The sequence below is a fragment of the Microtus ochrogaster genome, linkage group LG4 (assembly GCF_000317375.1).
Source record: "Microtus ochrogaster isolate Prairie Vole_2 linkage group LG4, MicOch1.0, whole genome shotgun sequence".
NCBI lineage: Eukaryota > Metazoa > Chordata > Mammalia > Rodentia > Cricetidae > Microtus > Microtus ochrogaster.
Genome location: NC_022030.1, coordinates 46,465,616 through 46,485,956, shown reverse-complemented (window position 1 = coordinate 46,485,956; position 20,341 = coordinate 46,465,616). Strand labels below are relative to the sequence as shown.

Here is a 20,341-nt window from a genome sequence, read left to right as displayed (position 1 = left end):
TAGGTAGGTAGGTAGGTAGGTAGGTAGGTAGGTAGATAGATAGATAGATAGATAGATAGATAGATAGATAGATAGATAGATAGATAGATAGATAGACACATTTTAAAAAGAAGTTGAATGCCAACGAAAAATAATACAAAGTGAAAAGCAATGTCTGTAGCCTAGACCACTTAACTAAGAGCTACACCCCTCTGACCAGTTCCTTTCAGGAACACAGGAGGACATGGAAGGAGATCACCCCCCATTCAGCTACCTATTGCAATGAGAAAATATCACGAACCAATGAGGTTCAGACAACAGGAGAGCTCATTATGTCAGATTGAAAACATGATACCTAAGAAGAAATATCAACGCTATGTTTTATCACTGGCCTAGATAAGTGCCATGTGTTAGAACAGTGGCATCTAGTTGGTGAATAGAATTATTCTATTATTCACTTCCTTGTAGTAGCATTATACTGCTACACTCTTGTTGAGGTCTCAGTTTTAGAGAGTCTGGGGACTTAACCATGTGAATTTATTTGGCCATTCAATGTAAGCAGATGTTATAAGAGCAAACACTTGAAAGTACTTGGACTTTGGCTACCTGTCTTTCATCATGTGATCAACAAGACTCAGATTCAGTGATCTGGGGAATATGAAGATGTGAATGCTCTTTGATATGGGAACATATGTATTCCTCATCAGTAGCTTGGAGGCAAGCATACCGTGCTCTGGTGCTCAGCCTCTGCTAAGTAAACTCCAGTCAACCTATGGACACATAAACACTAAGATTGCAGTTTAACACCCTTTTTGGTATGTGGTGTTTTGGGAGCAATGGTTGACTTACAATTCACTTGCTTTCCCTCATGAATTCGCTCTGGATGACTTCTACCTTCAGTTTGTCTGTCACGTGTTGAACAGTAGGAAGAGGTATTCACATTTTAATCTGGTTGAGTTTTCATCATCTATAGGACCTAAATGACTTCTTATTTTATAGCCACTTTTGTCCAGTAATTGATTTAATTATTAAGATAAAAGGCAAATTATATGTCTATCTGCAAATGGCATGTTATCTATACTAAGAATATTTTCATTACAATAGTCAACATCACTATGAATTTTAAATCCTTGTTACCCGCTGAGATTCCTCCATCCCTGTTTGGAATTTAGAGTATTTATCATAGCAGCAGACTAACTGGGTTGGTTTCCAGCTGCAGTCACACTAGTTGCAACTCAGACAACAGAGAAAAACACAGGGTAAAATTCCTTCTGTTTTCATCATTTGATTTTATCTTAAACCATTAACCGACTGCAAAAATTCCATTTCTACATTCCTCCTCAAATATGCCTTCTTTTAAATTTATTTTTGAGAATTTAATTTATCGAACTGTTTTCTTTTTAAGGAATTGCTAATAATCTTCCTACATCGTATTATAATTAATTAACATTATTTTCTGACCTAAAAAATTAGTATTTACTGAGTCTGTGGGAGAAAATTAGGAAATAGGAGATGTATTTTTACTTTGAAAATTCTTGATTTGGGAAAATGGCTGCATTATCTATTTTAAGAACAATTACACCCTAAATAATTGGTGTCTGTGCTTGGAACAAGGATTGCTATGTTGAACATCCTTGTATTTAAACTCTACTGGGTGAAGATGACACTCAGTAGCCATTATACTTCCTAAGAGTTCAATGAAAATAACCTTTAATTTGTTGTCGATAACTATTACAGAAACTTCCCAATCCAAAGTTCATGCAGGAGAGAGAGTTAAAGGAAGGAATAAAAGGAATGAGGAGGAGAGAAAAGGAGGAGGAAAAGTTATAGGAAACTGAACTTACTCCTGTTCTGCTTCAGGAATGACTTTTAAATGCTAAGAGCTTCAGACTCCGTGTCTTCCATGTATGACATGCAGGCTTCTGTGGTAGTCTGTGCTTGATACTCTTTGTAATGGTTTTGTTCACAAATCATGATGAAGAAATGAGGAACGAAAAGGTTTAACCACAGTTCTCTAAGGCATCTAAGGCCTTGCTGGTGACCTGTGAGATTTCCCCCTAGAGCTTTCTTGTTCTCTGTTCTAACCCCTGGACCTAATATTCCCTAATACAAAATTTCTTAAATGCATGGTAGAGAATATTTTCTTAAACAATCTCCATGCAGTGATGTGCTCCATAATGAGGTGAGTAAGGAACTCTTGTCCTTTGACTAAAACAAATGATGGGAGAAGAGAACATACCCATATTAAGTTGTTGCCATTACAATGTTCCATAATTATCCCCAAATTGTGATGTGTACAATCAAACGTTCACTTGTGGCTCGCATATCTGCAGCTTAGATGATTGTCTATCCTGGACTCAGATAAACTTGCTTCAAAGCTATGAATGTATCCCTGTGCCCCAATATCTCCCAGCATCCTCAGACCATGGGGTGCCTGAAGCAGGTGTGTTGCACAGTGAGAGAGGCCCTCCTTCCCACTCAAAGACTCTAAACATACACTGATTAGAAGGCTCTCTTGAGGCTCAACACATCTTTTTGCAGAATTTTATCATAAAAAATTTCCACATTCTTCCACGGAACTTGAAGAAGTTTTAGAAGGAGTCTGTCTGGTTGGTTTAGTTAGTTCCTAAAAATAGTATAAACAGAGACTGCGCTTCTGTTTTCCGGCCACCCAGACCAAATAGTCACCCAAAAACTCTATTAATTACAACACTGTTTGACTGATGGCTCAGGCATATTTCTAGCTAGCTTTTATATCTTAAATTAACCCATTTCTATTATTTTATATTTTACCGTAAGGCTTATGGTTTCCCGATAAGGTACTCCCATCTTTCTCCTTCAGCAGCTACATGGTGCCTCTCTGACTCTGCCTAGTTTCTTTCTGCATTCAGTTTAGTTTTCCCACCTAGCTCTGTTTTGTCCTTTCTATAAGCCAGAACTTCTTTATTAGCCAATGGTAATAAAACATATTCATAGCATTCAGAGTAGAATCCCACAAAAGAGCCTTATTTGGATACAACCAAGGCCAGACAGATCTCCTCAAGAGTGCTGAGCATGCTGTGACCCTACTGTGCAGTTATCCAAGGATGTTCCATGTTAGTCAATGCAGCTTCTGCCTCCCAAGCTGTAGGCAGGATGGTGAGGAAAGCAGGGCAGGTATTGATTAATGGTATACTGTATGATGCTCTGATGTCTTTTATTATTTAGATTTACTTGTTTTCAGAGGAGGAGATCACTGTAGTTGTTTTGTTTGTTTGAAACAGACTCTCATGGAGTCCAGGTTTGTCTGAAACTGCTATGTAGTTTGGGACTCTTCAGCCCCCTTCGCCCAAGGATTCCAAGTACGCCATTCCAGATAGAAATGATAATGCTGACTTTGTTTACCTGGTGTTTTAAGCTCTGATCTAACATTACATTAAGGTAATTTTTTTTATGGCACAGGCAGTGAAGAATAGTTGTTATCAGATCCTTGTTTTGGGATGTTAGTTCAACCTTTTACTTATCAAAATCTGGTTTTTTTTCTGGCATGTTGTTCATGTAGCTACTCTTACTTTTGCTAATTTGCTCCTCCTACCAGCTTTTAGTGAGAGAGGATGCTTTAGAACAAATAAGAAAAAAATTCAAATATGAATAATTTCTACAATTTTCTTCACCCTTGTCAGTGGTTAAAATCTAACTAACTAATAGCTGTCACCTTTGAAAGATTATCATAAACATATAAATTTAAAATAGTTACTCTTGAACCAACTATAATCTACATTTATGTTTTTCTTTCTTTGAAAGCACATGCCAACATTGCCTACATTTTGCTCTCTGCGACGTTTCTCCTACTTTTGCTAACATTGCCTCATCGTGTTTCATTCTAGGCAATTTAATTCAGAGCTATGAAAACATAAACACAAGTAGCATTATACAAAAAGAATAGGTTATAGTAAAAAATATATACATAGATATAGATATATACATATATATGCAGGCAATAACATTTTTTTTAAAAAACAGGCAATGAATTTGAAGGAGATGCAGGAGGGATACATAGGAGGATATGGGAGAGAAGGAAAGAAAGGGGGAAATTATAATCTCAAAAAAATGGAAAAAATAAATAAAATGATCAACAACAAAACATCACTATAATCCCTTGCTCTTTGTTGAAAGGTATACATTTCCCAGTGGGAAAAACAACTTAAAAAATCATTGGCCCACATGTAGATCACCACGTTCTGCTAATTTCTGTCCGTGCTTTGAAAGATGTGGGGAAAGAAAAGTCACTTGCCGTTATTAAAATGACATCCTCAGGTCCCAACTCACCTGCCTTGTGCCTGCTCATCTTAGGTCTTTTCCATTTCTTTACTCTTGAAAAGACAATCAAAATAAAATGCTGTTGGGAAGAGCCTCTGACCCCCACTGTAGGAGAATGCTCACATTCTGAATTTTATATAATCCAATTGATCAAAAACCTTTCATGCTTATAATAGCAACCTAAGGCTTTTTTAAGAAAATTTTTAAAAAAATCAGAAAATTAAGTGCCTTTCAGGAACCCTATCCTTTCACTGTTGTGAAATTTTTTTTATTATTACAAAAGTTTTATCTTTTAAATTTATCCTTAGAATTTTATCCTTAGAATTTACTTAGGCAAAAATTAACAATAGTTAAGCTTATTATAAAATATCCTGGCAGAAACATCAGGTGTAACTCTTTGTTCTATATATAAAAATTACATTCGTTCTTTTCTTTAAACCCTTTGCTTGAGTTTTTGTAATTGACAAAATGATTGTATGTGAAACATAATTCTTGCATAAAGTAAGCCGCTCACAACACAGGCTAATTACACATTTGGGAGGCAAGGCAGAGACATTCACATTTGCTCCTGCTGAGACCCAAGCATGGCATTTAATGAAATGAGGGCCATAAAAGGTTCAGCATGGATGCTTTCAGGTCTGGCCTGGGCTTCTGGGAAATTGAGCATTGGCCCTATGGGCTGCTGCATTCCCCCAGGATTTAAAAGGCTGTGTTATTACCTCTCGTGTGTGTGAATCAAGCACCACTTTGCAATACAGGACATTTGTGTGTCTAGAGATGGCCCTATTTGAAATACTCTTAAACTAATAACATGGATGCCTCCCTGCCCGTCCATCTTCCTGCTGATTTTCCTGCCTTTCACATGAAAAGATTACTTTGGGTATTTGTTTTATAGACGGGGTTATGTACAACAAGGTCTATGGAGACACCTCCGGTTCCTATTTCTTGTTCTTAAACACCACCTCTTCACATAGCATAAGTAAACAGAAAGAGGCTTCCATGTTGTTCCAATGGTTTGACAAACTATGTGCTTTGTAAACTGGCCATTTTGCATTATATGGTGTTCAGTACATAGAATATGCTTGGTGGAAAATTACTGAAAGATTATAATTTGCAAAGAGTAACTTTTGTGAGTCATGTTAGAGTAGCCCCAATTCCTCTCTGAGTTCCAACTGCAACAGGTTATTTATTGTGTCTGTATATCTCTGCTCTTCTATTTCCAATATATATATATATATATATATATATACACTCTGATATGTTTTAGATATACATATATATATATCCTTTAATAGGATATAGAATATATAAATAAAATTACAGAGAATTAAAAATTAGTGAAGTAACTGTGTTCAAGGAATAACATGTACCATCTTATATCATCATCCATCATGGTATGTTTATCATCCTATATGATATATATTATAAACATGCTATACTATAGGAGCTTGAAGATAATTTTTACAAAAGAGAGGAAAATGGCTAACATTATAACTGGTTGTGATAAAACATTAAAATACCTTGTAGAATTGGTTTAAACTTTATTTGCAAATTTTTTGCATTTGCTTTTTTTCTTTCTTAGTTAAAACAATGTTTACATATTCATGGATGCAGTGGTTTCAAAAATGAAAACTACAATATACTATTTGGCTATGGATTCAATCTAGTACATTGTACTCACAAAAAAAAAAAACCACATAAGGTTTAATAGAACAGCATAGAAAATACCAGAATGAGTTTCAGTCTTGACAAATATTAGCTAATAAAACTTTCTCTAAGTGTGCTTGTGTGTATCTGTCAAGTCTGTCTGTCTGCATGTGTGCATGTGTGTCTGCATATTTCATACAGGTGACTGGACCAATAGATGAATATATGTAGATGAATAAACAGATAATATAGCTTTTGGTACAGGATCACAGTGTTTCTAAAACCTTGGTACCATGAATATTTCTTTGTGATGCTGACTTTCAATCTGAGGGAAATGATGGAGTTTAAAAACATAAACGCATGCATACAATATGTACATACCACATGCAGTCAAGAGAATTAAATACCGCTTATAATAAATCTAATAACATGTATTATGTACAGTTTCCAAATAGGGTAGATACATAGGTGTCCATATGTACATGCATGCCTTTAAAGGTATCTTTTCCATTCCCATAGTTAGCAGTATAATGATGTAGAAAACATTTTTATATGCCATACCTTCTTTCTACAAACATTCCTTTCACAGTAATTCAGTAATATTGGAAAGACATAAAATAAAAAGGAAATAGCAGCGCTCCTGTTGGAGTAAACCTCGCCCACTACTCTGGGCATAGTACATAGTACAGAATTCTTGTGTCCAGCCAGACAGAGTGAGATGGTGTCTGTGTGTGTGCAGCGTGTGTATGGCACAAGTGAAGCATGAAGCACGCTGCACACAAAGTTTGACTCACATCTTATGTCAATATTATTTTATACAATTGTATATATACTTTTAATAAGTAAAAGGTAGCAATCATGTTAGTATAGCTAGCCTAGTGGACTGTACTTGATAGTCACATAGTTTGGTCTTAGAGACTGGTATAAGTAATATGAAGCAATCAGAAGGAGTTGTACCAATTAATGTAGCATTTCCTTTCATATTCTCAGCTCTGCTCAGCTCACAAAAATTGAATACCTGCCTTCAGGAATCCGCTGTCATCTAAATGTAAACACAGGCGAATGTATGACTGTAATCGTCTATTTTAACCACATGTTGGTCATGAACTTGTCTTCTGAAGACCTGCCCACTTGCAGGGTGTTTATTGTCTTGGGACTTGGGAACATATCAGTAGTAGCAATGTAACCAACAACATCTATTATACTTTCTAGACCCAGGCATTTTTTAAAATCTGGCTTCATTTGGTAATGTTAATTCAAGACCAGTGGTTTCTCAACTGGATGTAATTCAATCATAGATGACTTCTGACCAGGCCTGCGGCCTTTTCAGTTAGCACAGCTGGGGCAGAAACACTACTGAGGTTATAGGGATGTAGTTAACTACAATGCATAGGACAGTCCCACAGAGGCCCAAATGTCAGTTGTGCAAAGGTTGAGGCCCAAACTGAGTATTCTGTGTAGTTAGTCCCTAGCAAGTGCTGGAACTTTGAATTTAGGAATATATAGTGGGGCATTTTGAGTATCTATCGCAGCTTAGCCTTGGGACTATTGAGGACTTTGTGTCCAGAAATGACCTCAGTGAAAAGCTATAAAAGATAACGAGAAGGTAAATTAAAAGTGTGACTCACAAGCTTCCCCTACTACACTAGTATTTATATGGGGAGCTGCAGCTATCTGTAGAAGGAAAAGGCAGGGGTCCTCCTAACACATGTGGGAGGATATCTTGCTGAAAAGCCAGGAAGCCAGGAGCATCTGCAGTCTGAATGTGACATTGCCCTCAGCTTGACCATGTTTCTGATGACCTTAATCATTCACTGCAGAACGTCGCTTGACAAGGTTTGAGCTTAATTTTTAGAGTTGCTTGTTTGAACCAAGTATGAGGCATTTGGTATATTGATTTTTGTCTTTGTACATTAGGTAAAGGGACATTTATTTCTAAGAAAGGAAATGGCTGTTTTAACTACTATAATGGCTTCCGTCACCCCTGGGAATTTGCCATCATTAGAAACCACTAATTATGACTCGAGCCCGTTATAGCATAACAAAGATGGGAAGCATAACTGGAGTTGGTAGAGAATATAAATTGCGTATCGCTTTACTTTCATTATAGGAATCTATCTCTAGATGTCCTGTGACTATGTGATGTCATGATGGGCCACAGCTCTGGGACACACGGATGTGTAGTGGCGCAGTCGTAAAGGGTCAGGCTGCCAGGCATGCTGCCCACACTTGTAATCCCAATTTACATGAGTTTCAGGCTAGCCTGAGCTACAGAATGAAAACCTATCATTTCAAAAAGAAAAGAAAAAAAGAGAGAAAAGAAACAAAAAGATTAAAAAAGAGACAAAATAAACCCAGAAGTGAAAAGTAAAATTGTGATTCCGGGGGATGAAGAGACTAGAAAGATATTGGTCAAAACGTACCAAATTTTGGTTCACACAGGAGTGATCTAGAGACTACTTCATTACCTGGATGGTGACTATAATTCTATAATTCATAGCAATGTATGGAACTCTTAAAATTCACTGAAACAGGCTTAAGGGGTATTACTCCCACTACCTTCAAAATATGTATCTGAGGTAATGCTTATGTTAATAAGTTCAGTGTTTTTATGTATACATGTCATGTATACATGTTTACTATGTATACATTGTGTGTGTGTGTATGTGTTTAAGTGGTGCTCTGGATCCTAACTAATGTCTTTATGCTTGGACAGCAGGCACTTTTTAAAAATTAAATTTATTGATATATTTTAATCCCTAGCTGGTTTCCCCTCCCTCCTCTCTTACCATTCCCTCCCCCATGTCTCCTTTGCTCTCCTCCACCACCAATACATTTCTCCTCTGTTTCAATTAAGAAAGGGGAAGGCCTCCCATGGATATCAACCAAGTATGGAATATCAGGTTTCAGTAAGACTAAGCACCTCCCCTTGTAATAAGGCTGGGCAAGATAACCCAGTGTGAGGAATAGGGTCCTAAAAGCTAGCCAAACTATTGGGGACAACTGCTGTTCCCACTGTTAGGAGTCCTACAAGTAGACCAAGCAAACAACTGTCACATTCATGGAGAGGGCCTAGGTTAGTCTCGTGCAGGTTCCATGGTTATTGGTTCAGACTCTGTGAGCATCTATGAGCCCAGGTTAGTTGATTCTGTAGGTTTTCTTGTGGTTTCCTTGACTCCTCTGGCTGGTAAAATACTTCTTCCCTCTCTTCAGCAGGATTCCCTGAGATTGGCCTAATGTTTGGCTGTGGGTCTCTACATCTGTTTCCAACAGTTAACTGGATGAAGGCTCTCTGATGACAACTGGGGTCCCCACCAATCTATGGGAATAGCAGCATATCTTTAGGCATCATTATGTTGACATTTGGGTCCACCCTAGTCTCTGGGCCATTCAGACTCCGGGTCCTACCACTCCAGGCAGTGTGGGAGGTAGAATCACTCTTGTGACATGGGTCTGAGGCTGGACCAATCATTGGTTGGCCACTCCCTCAGTTTCTGCACCACCCTTATCCCAGCATCTCCTGTAGACAGGACAGACTGTTGATCTAAAGTTGTGTGGCTGATTGGTGTCTCAGTTCCTCCACTGAAAGACTTCTGGGTCATAGGAAATGGCCAGTTCAGACTCGATATCCACTGTCAGCAAGCATTTTTTTCCACTGAACCATATTCCCAGCCTTGTATTCATAAACACATAATATACATACTATAAATATATACATTTATCATTTAATAATAACTTTATAGCATGGCTGGTATCATCTGTAATCAGAGATCATGGATATATGTCAGTGCTTTTGTGAAAATGTCTATAGGATATCAGACATGTAATAAATAGTTCATGACCTTTTACTAAAAATAAATATAATTGGAGCCAGGAGTCATGCTGCCTGGACATCACAAAGCTTCGGTATTTGCAAGTCTTGTGATCTGGTAGCACAGTGCCTGGTTACTATGCATCATGATTCCTTAGTCTTTAAAATGGCCCTGATAACGAATAAAACTTTAGAGTCACCATGAAGCTAAGTGTTTTAACCCTTGTCAGGTACTCGTAGTGGGTCAACTCCATCATCATTAGCCCCTAGCTTGTTGTTTTTATTATATTTCTGGCTCTCACAGGTCAGGAACTTAACTTTGAAATGAAAAGGTAGCCACAATTCAACATGGTCTCTGTTTCTGCAGTTTGATAACAATTAAAAGTATGAATACGCGTAAAACAATCATAGCTGTCGGTCAATCATGGCTGTCAATCTTACTCGTTGTCAAGTGAAACCTCCTTGATCATGAACCATGTGAACTGAAGGTGCAGTCATACACCACATGGTATCACACGCTACACACTTGCTGCACACAGTTGTGTATCCTAGGAGTACATTTATCTGCTCAAGTCCATCTAGAACAATGTATAACTATATTCCTAAAGCAAATTAGTTTTTTAAAACAATTTTTAAAAGAATTTTCTAGTTTTACTTCCTAAAATATTCAGAACATACAGTGAGAACAATTGTCCTTTAATTTATGGTTTATTTCTGTATAACTTTATTAGACTTAAGTTAAGCCAATCCCAGAGAGGCCCAGAAACACAAGTGACTGTAAAATGTTATGTATTCTAAATTAGGCAGATTGGAAGACAATGTTGAAGGCTATGTTTACATTTACTGTTGAGCTCTGACGTTCCAATGAGGGGGGAAAAAACAAACCAGCATCCGGGAATGGTAACTTTGACTCTAGACATGAAATTGCTGTTTCCTTCTTAGCTAATACAATGACGAATATACATATATATGCATATGTTATATGTGTACATGTATATATGTATATGCATATATAGTACATTATAGTATCTATATAAACCTACAGTAGATTTATTAAATTAAGCAACGAAGTTTCCTTCCTTTGAACAACCTTTTGTCAGCGTATTACCAATAAACCTCATTCACAGTGGAAGCAATTGAAAGAATCATTTCTTTACAAGTTAAATGTGGGTTCTTGTCTTTTTTGTTCAGAGTTGAAAATGTCAGGTCAGTGGATCTGGCTATGATCAAACCCCTTAATCCTGTTTTAATTATGGGTTCTCTGCTACTTCTGATTTTATATGAATTTGAGACTGACATTCAGACATTCATGACAATGTTTTAAACACACAGTTTTACAGAGGAGTCACCTCAAAGCGACCTTAAGATGAGACTCTCTAGACATAATTACAGAGAGGAAGTAACTGCTACCCTAGAATGAGTGGATGGTTTTCAGGAATATCTTATTTTCAAATTTTCCAGCTAAGCACTGTGGTGCTTTCACATCCCTGCAAGCTTGAAGAGGTGCGGGGCGGGGGGCGGGGGGAGGACAATGATGCAATGATCATGTACAGCACGCTCAGATTCTCATGACTGTGTGTCTGAAGACCCTCTGTACCACATATGACTGACCACATACTTCTCCCAGGAGAGCTGGCCCATAAGCCTGCCTTTGCCACCACATTCCTGGGAGACTAGTTTGCTAGTGGGTATATGTGTCATTTGTCAGAGAGCACATGAATATTTATTGTGCATAATTACTTTTTATGGCAGTCTAAGAACCTATTTACTTTTAGGGGACTCTGCTAAACAATGATAAAAGCTTACCACTTGATTTTTGATAAGATGAATTTGAATTCAATAATAGCCATTAAAAATGTTTCTAAACTTTAAAATGAAAATTTCCATGTTTGAGTCCTATTGATACTCTTCACTAATGCTATAGTTTCCATGGCAAAGTATATATCTTAAATTATAAGTGTAATATTTCTCCAAGCTTTTCACAAAGTTCTCTATTTTAAGCTCTGCATCTTCATTTGCGAGATGAAGATGGGAAGAATGAATGATCTCTAAGAATCTTCTGCAACCTGACGTTCGCTGAGTTTAACATCCAGCCTATTTCCTTATCTTAAATATCCAACCGAGTTCCCAAAATGTCTGCAGCATGTTTCAAGTTGTACAACTTGACCTCACAAAGTGTCCTCTTTTTCAACCATAACCAGATTCTATCCCCAGAGAGCGCTTTGCTGTGTGGTAGGCATGGTGGTAGCATCTTACAGAGAGATAGAGAAGTAAAGCGACTTGTCTTTATCTGACAGGAAAATAGCTGTTAGAGGTCCAGCCATTCCGTCTTGTCAACTGTATCTGCTTCAGTCATCCGAGAAGGTGAGCTGATATCAACCCTCCTCTCTCACTCTTCCCAACAGAAAGGAGAACCCGACTGCTACATGCTCTCCCTGGAGGCAAGCGAGCAGCTCACCTTGGAGATCCCCCTAAATGATTCTGGCTCCGCTGGCCTCGGAGTTAGCTTGAAAGGGAATAAATCCCGAGAAACTAGAACTGACTTGGGGATTTTTATCAAATCTGTCATCCATGGAGGTGCTGCTTTCAAGGTAAGGATGTGATGCTTGCCTGGATGCTAGTACTTGGGGATGTAACTGTTGTGCTTGAACCCAGAGAGAGGCCATTGCTAAAAGGATGGGATCTATTGAGACTTTCCTGCTAGACACTGAAAATGCGTGTGAACAGATCTGAGGCCAGTTCCTTCTTTTCATACTTCCTAAAATAATTCTGGAAGCTTATCATGATTCCCATTCTTTTGATTACTCTGTTAAGGGTCCTTTGAATTTATAACTTGGCAGAGTAGCACCTAAAACTATGCCATCAGAAAAGCAAAACTGAAATGAGTTGACATCAAGGCAACAAATGAGAAAACTGTGGTTACAACAAAAGAAAGAAGCAAGCAAGCAAGCAAGCTTAGTGGGTTCTAAGAATGACTGTAGAATAAACTAAAAGTCATCCATCACTCTGTGTACCTGAAGATAATCACAGTGCACTGGACATATTTGCCTTCCAGCACTCGAGTAAGCTGATTCAGTTCCAGAAAGACAGAGAATATTATGACCATACTTTTTCACATTCGGGTGGACTGAGACCAAAGCTATTGACATGCCACTAATCCAGCACTGCCACTACTGGGTGTCCATGTGACACTGTGGCCAAGGATGTTTACTAGTTGTCTCTCATTTTGTTACCTGCAGAATCTATTCCTTAAGGGCCCTAGGGACTAAATAATGAATGTGCACAAGAGATTGAGAGGAGCAAAGTGATCATAGAGAGGGAAAGCATGTCTGTGGCCCTGACCACCATCTCCTTGTGCCATGGAATGGTATTCTAGCATCCTGCTTGCATCTTTCGCTTGCTCTGTAAACACAGGGAAACTAATCTTCCGAGCTGGCCCCAGTTTCCTCATTTAGGGAGTCAGTAAAGTTTGTAGCGTTTATGTGCCCATACTATTATGATGACTAGGACACAATCCACATAGAGCAGTGGTTCTCAACTTAGGAGTCACAACCCCTTTTGGGGTTTCATATCAGATATCCTGCATATAAGATATTTGCATTATAATTCATCAGTAGCAAGATTACAGTTATGAGTAGCAATGTAATTTTATGATTGGGGAATCGCTACAACATGAGGCACAGCATTAGGAAGGTTGAGAACCATTGACATAGAGTCTTTGGCTCAGTGTCTACCAAAGCCTCTAAAGCCTGTTAACCATTGCAAGTGGACTTACTGTTGGCCTCCTCGCACACCAAAGCTGAGGATGCCTATTTAGACTTTACAGGAATAGCCAGGTCTAATCCTTGCTTTGTTTATCACTCTCTCCTTATGTCTCCACTTCTGCTGTTCCTTCAATTTAGACTCTCAGCTGATGTCCTCTTTCTTGGAACAGTGGGATTTGCACTATGGGTAGGCAATTCTTTAATTTATTCTCCAGCTCAGTTAGCTTTTGTCACATGATCAATAATCATAAAAGTTCTTAATGAGTAAGCTTTTATTTTGCTCATGGCTCTGCAGGGCAACTCCTAATGGTGGTGGAGGTTCCAATGCAGGCTGGGTGTTTTCTGTCACACTGTAGATCTGTAGGAGGAGGGCCCGCTTGTTCGTCCCGGCCGCGGTAGCCTGGAGATAACCACACAGAGATTGTATTCATTAAAACACTGCTTGGCCCATTAGCTCTGACTTCTTACTGGCTGACTCTTATGTTAATATAACCCATTTCTATTAATTTGTGTATCACCATGAGGTCATGGCCTATAAGCAAAGTTCTAGCATGTCTATCTCTGTTGGTGGATCCATGACGATTCTCTCCCTCTGCCTTCCTTTTTCCCAGCATGCCATTTAGTTTTCCCTGCCTACCTAAGTTCTTCCGTATCAACAGGCCCAAAGCAGTTTCTTTATTAACCAATGAATGCAACACAAAGACAGAAAAAGACCTCCTACACCATTGAGCCTATGGCAGGGAAGAACAGAACGAAGCAGGAAAAGCTAGGCTGCATGCTAGGAGAAGAAGGGCAGTCAAGGAGCAGCCATGGATCCACTGGAGACAGATGCTGCCATGTGGTGACCTATAGATTAATAGAAATGGGTTAAATTAATATAAGAGTTAGCAATAAAAAGCTACAGCTAATGGGACAAGCAGTGTTTTAATTAATACAGTTTCTGTGTGGTTATTTCCAGGCTAAGCTAGCTGGGTGGCTGGGACAAACAAGCAGGCCCTCCTTGCAGCATAGGTCTACAGACATATTAAGTTCTACATATTTTACCAACCCTTTGAGAGCAGGCTAACAGATACCAGGGGGCTAGCTGCAATGGGAAATGCCTTACAATGCCTGGACTCTGAAGTGCTCCACTGTCACACCACACATACAAAACTCATCGGAATCGTCATTAGACTGAACCTAAGGTCTTGGACTGAAAATCATTGTCCTCACAAGGGAGCTGGCAGAAGTGTGAGTGCAGAGACTGACCAAGCAATGAGGTCTATGAATGAATCTCCAGTACACTCTAATGAGTCTCAGATAGTACGGAAGGGAAACAGAGGGACAATAATAGCAACAAACATTGACATCCATCATACTTCCTGCTTGTATATGCCAGGCACTACGATAAGGATTTAAAATGGATTCTCCAATTTTATTCTTCATTTTCATATTTTTATTATGTCATTTTATCAAAAAGCAGTGATTTCAGGGCTCTATTCTTATGAGATGATCCAGACTTGCCAAATATAGCATCAGACTTCATAGCCTGTGCTACATTGCTTTAGCATGAAGATACTTTTCAGTACATCTAAGTGTGTGCCTGAATGCAGGGGCTACTTCCTGGCACAGCCTTGTATCATGTTCATTCTTCTTAGCAAGCAGTTGAAATGTGCACTTTGTTCAAGAACAGGCTATGTTTGTGGACACCTGCTTGATATTATTCTTCTTCCTCCTAATAGCAGCTCTTTTGTGAAGAGTTTAATCAAAGCAAATTTGAAAATGAGATGACTTTTTGGAAATTAAAAGAAAACATCTTTGTTTTTCTTTCTTTCTTTTTTTTTTAAAAAAGGGCAATAGCTTCAGATCCAGCAGATGGATATTGGTGTGTGGTTCAGTACGCATTTCTGTTTGTGGCAATGAGCAACCCCTTACCTGAGCAGACTCTCATAGTTCCATTCCTTGCTGCGAGATTTCACTTTCTGTTTATGTACACTTCCTTCCTGACACACCATTGAAACCACTGGACAGCATAGTTATAACAGTAGTTTTTAACATTAAGAGGCATTGATCATGAATTTAGCCTTGTCATGAATGGTTGGTAGCCATTTGTCTTGTGTATCTTTTTCACTGTGAGCAGTAGAGCCCTGAGCTCTGTTCACAAGGAATCCGATTAAGGGAAAGGAAGCTGTATTTTCCCTTTTTCTGCTAGCGCAATAATCCATTGTTACTCCTCAGAAGGTTGTCTCCTGTTCCCCAAATCTGGATTAAGTCTTACAAAATTGTCTGGAGACTTTGTTCCTGTCTTGGTTGAAGAGAAACAAATGTAACAGACTGCAATGTCCCTGAGGCTTGGAAGATGAGCACCGGGACATCCCTATTAGCATCTGACCCTAGGATTTACTTGAAATCAACAAAATACTTTTTTCTACTGGAGCCCGATCTTTTTCTCCCAGCATTTCGTTCCACTAATTGGTTCTCAAGGTGGTTTTCCCTTAAGGGAAGGTGGATTGTTGAAAACTAAACTACTTTGAAAAGTATGACCAAATTCTTCCTGTGGATTCTGCCTGCTGTATCCTCCTGGGAGCTTCTGAGGATATAAACAAAGACAGGCTACCCACCAGATGTAAAATCTCAGAATGACTCGGGGTCTGATGTCTCTTGTCTCACCTACCAGGCTACTACTTTCAAGCTTCTCGTTTCCTCTTTGAGTTATTTCTAATAAAAAAGGCAATTTTTATTATTGCTATTTGCTACTAAAAGCATACAGATACTCTTGAGTGCACTTTGGGAAACAAGTAGGAACTTGAGCAGGAAGCCAGGGCAAGCTGAATTACAGGTATACCTTGCTCAAAATTATCCAAATACTTAACTAACTCAGAACATTGAAGATACATTTTAAAAAACAACACCCAAGAAAAATCAGGGAAAAAAGAAAACAAAAGAATGCCCAGAAACTGAGAGATGATTGAAGAAAGGCACCCTGGTGTCGCCTCTGACCTCCCACACATGTTCATGAGTGAAATACCCGTTCATACTGGAGAGCAATCTTGTTGACTCTGCATACACGCAACACTTCTATACACACAAAGGAGCAGGAGAAACAACACCCAGAAATTCTACTTTCCAAAAGCCATGCAGTTACAGGCTGTCATGGTATGTAGAGTTCCTTGCAGAGCCTTCTGAAGCATCACTGTGAGCTATCCCACATCATTCACGAAGCAACATGGACCACACCAGCACAGTGCTGCTTCTTGGAGAACTGATGGCGTATGCTTACACAATGCTCCTGTTGCAGGCTGCTACTTGGATTTTCATTTCTTTCATTCCTCCTAGGCATTTGTCCCCAAAGTATAGTGTCATTACTTCTAAAAACAAAATATAAGAGAATGTGTCTGCTGTGACTAGGATGAAATCAGGAGGTCCTTGAGGATGAGTTTTTTCAAATTCCCTTTTGTGGTTGGAATTTCAAGTGAAACTTGTTGTTGCTGTTAAAAGGAAAGAAATGGTGTCAGTTTTACACTTGGAAAGGTGTTCTCCCTTTTCCAAATTTTCATTAAACCTTCACTTGTATTTTCTCAAGGTCACTCAATGTCTCTAGATACTTTGAAGACTCTAGATATTTAATCATTTGCCAAACATTTTCAAGTTCAATGGTTTTTCTTTGCTTTTGATGAACCATATTACATATTACATAAAGTTTAATATGTTTTATTTTTTATTTTATATTTATTGCTTACACTTAGACTGGTTTTCTTTTACTGCAGTCATTTTTAGAAAAGATCCATCTTTTTTTTAATTTAGGAAAAACATCAACACTAGCATGGGCTTAAGAAAGAATCCCATGCAGTGCATTGCACTAGTTCTGGCTGGCACTTTTTATATTTGAATATGCTGATGTTACGAGTGGAATGCACCCTATTGAAGTCCTGAAATAATAAGATAAAAATTCAAATTTAAGAGTGTTTTTTTTCCTAAGGGAAACAAATGTCATATATCAGGTAGATGGATTATTTAAGGACTCTTAAACAGAGAGAATGCATTTAAAACTGCTACTCTGTATAAAATTAATTTAGCCCAGTTTGTGCTTAATAAATACTACTTGATGATAGTGGAATTAAGTAAAAGGAAAATGCCTAGCATAGCTAATTGCAAATGTGTGCACCCAGAATATGAAATAGACATCATTTAAGTAACTTGATTCTGTGTGCTCAAGAAATTCGGGGTGATTCTTCTCAAAGATGTAGAATTTCATAATCTTTTCATGGTGGAAACGAGAATTTTAACTACTGCGAGTATTCACTATGATCAGTTTTCTATGACTAAAGTGAGCTGAGGGGAAGAGCATCCCCAGGAGCGGAAGAGTGGAAGAGTGAGGGCCACAGGAGGATTCCTGTGTCTCCAGAATGCTGAGCATTTAGAGGCCTCCCCCCTCTTAGCAGGAGTCTGGTCAGAGCTCCCAGCCTGAGTAATTCCCACCTCCATTTCTCCCACTATCTATAAATCAGGGCATATCTATAATTAATGAATCCAAAGGAAGATAAAAGGGACAGCTTTTTAAGGAACACTAATGTTAAATGATTTCTTCAACTCTCCATTTTTCTTAAAATTGATACATTCCCTGCCAGTGAGAGGACTTTGAGGCGTCTCTGGTAGTTGACGGCATCCTAACTTGTTCCTCTGAAGGAGGTCCGGGCGGTCTGGGTCATGAGCAGCTACTCAGTTCTAAGAACTGAGCACCGATGTGTTATCCCCATTCATAAATGGGCAACTGCAACTTGGAACTGAAAAGCAAATCAAGAGATTTGTAGTCTATATACACAGTAAAAATTTTATGTTAAAAACAAGGGAATCACGAGCCAAATAAGGAAAACACTGGTCAGTCAATTTTCCTCTAAAGCATTGAAACTCTTAGTAGGTGTTAATTCGTGTGATCGTGCATGTCATTTCTGAATTTAGACACCAGGACTTCAACCAAAGGTCTCATCACATAACTTCTAACACTTTATGGTCTTACCTCAGCCTCCATCATTGCTTTGTTTATAATCTATATCACTTCTAATTTTTTTTTTTTGATTTCTAAAAATACAAATAAAAAGTACATTTGGTCTGTGCTGAGAAAGACTTAAAACTGCGTCATTTTGGTGTACATTTTGGATATATCTGATTTCTCTTTAGGATTGAGAGCACGCATGACTTCATGGTGTCAGAGAAAAAGGTAATCTGTACAAACTGATCTGTAATGATGGTGTTGTGGGTCTATAAATAATACCCGTTAAAAATAGTCTATAACTTAAATGTCCTCCCAAAAGCTCCTGGAAGGATGCAACTGGGAGCTGGTGAGCCCTTCGAGAGGAGGGGCCTGATGAGAGGTGTAAATTCACTAAGAGGAAGCCTTAAAGGGGAAGTGGAGCCTGGCCCTTTCCTTGTATTCTTGTTGCTTTTCCACATACTCAGGCCATATTGTGTTGTCTTTCCATTGGCACAACTGCTCCTAGGACAAATCAGAAATTGAGCTAAAACAGCAAATGTATATTAGTGTGGTTATATGTAACATAAGAAGAGAATACCAGGTGAGTACCTCAGGGAGTTGTCATCGAACAAAACTAATAAGCCTTTCCCCCACCCCTACAGCCAGAAACAAAAACAAAAAACAAAAGCATAGAGAAAGGGAAAAAAAGTAAATACGATAAATTTTTTCAATGGGAAAGATCTTAGAGAGTCTGTCTAATCTGTTCATGCATTCATGCAGAATATTCCTGATTCATGTATAACACATATGCCTTGACAAGCTTTCTTAATCTGCTTTTCTAGGCCAAAGTAAATTAGGAGCACAAAATCCGGAAAGAAAAAGGAAGGGGTGGAAAAGGATCCGGAATGACAGGAAACGGGAAGATGTAAAACAAGCACAGAGTGTTATTACCGTGCAGTAGGCCGGTAAATATTTCTGAGATTAAGTCAGGCCTTCTCAAACTTTCTTGCTGCAACAATAATAAGATTTAGTCTGTCTTTAGGAAGCTGTATGTTGCAGGGTTTTTATGTGTGCTCTGTATTTGTCCAGGAGTTTTAAGCAAAAAGGATTAGGCTGTATTTTAAAATCAATGTAACAAAATGATTATGAGTATGCTTGCCCCTATGCTCCAGAGAAGGTTCTTTGGCTTCCTTGCAAACATTTCCATATGCCACAGATGCTGGGACTTTATTGGTCCATTCCATACAAATGGAATGAATCTCCCAAAATGGTACTGCATTAAATCCATTGAAAAGTTTACAGTAGCTCAACCAGTAGAGATGGGGCCAGTACAGAAAAAGTAATCAAGCCAGATTGGGCTCATCGGGTCTTCTTAGGTACAGTTTATAAATTAATTGATTTCTTCATTATAGATGAAACTTACACCAGTCCCTATGTACCTGACTGGAGGGTTGTTTTTTTTTTTTTTTTTTTTTTTTTTTTTTCCAAGTGACTCTATTTAGCAAGCACTCTACAGCCTCTGAAGTGAGTTAGGCAATCTATAATACATTAGAGACACAGAATGAACCACCTCATTCTATAATCTAGAAAGCTAAGGATACTAAATTAAATATGTGAGAAACTAATTCCCTAATGACAGCAATAGACAAATAGCTATAGTAACATGAGCATTGGGAAAAAGAGGCCTTAGTTGTCCTGGAGATTAACTGTGAGAACAAGATGGTGGCCAAGCCTCACTAGAAAGGGTAAGCACACATCTAATGAGAGCAAAGGACTTTCAGAAAGGAGGAAAGGGGTGGGCAAAGTCATATACACCAGACAGGGATCTTTTTGGGAGAGGTACCCCTCTTCCTTCAGTTGAGATGTTAGGGCAGACGATGAAAATTGGAA

General features: G+C 38.5%; 1 protein-coding gene across 1 annotated transcript in view; it reads left to right on the top strand.

Moving 5' to 3' along the window:
* Positions 1–20,341, top strand: part of Pard3b (par-3 family cell polarity regulator beta) — a 1,033,383-nt gene that overhangs the window by 567,085 nt on the left and 445,957 nt on the right. Inside the window, exon 11 of the mRNA XM_026786343.1 lies at positions 12,142–12,327. Within this exon, the coding sequence (XP_026642144.1) occupies positions 12,142–12,327 (186 nt within the window). The remainder of the gene's footprint in view (positions 1–12,141; positions 12,328–20,341) is intronic.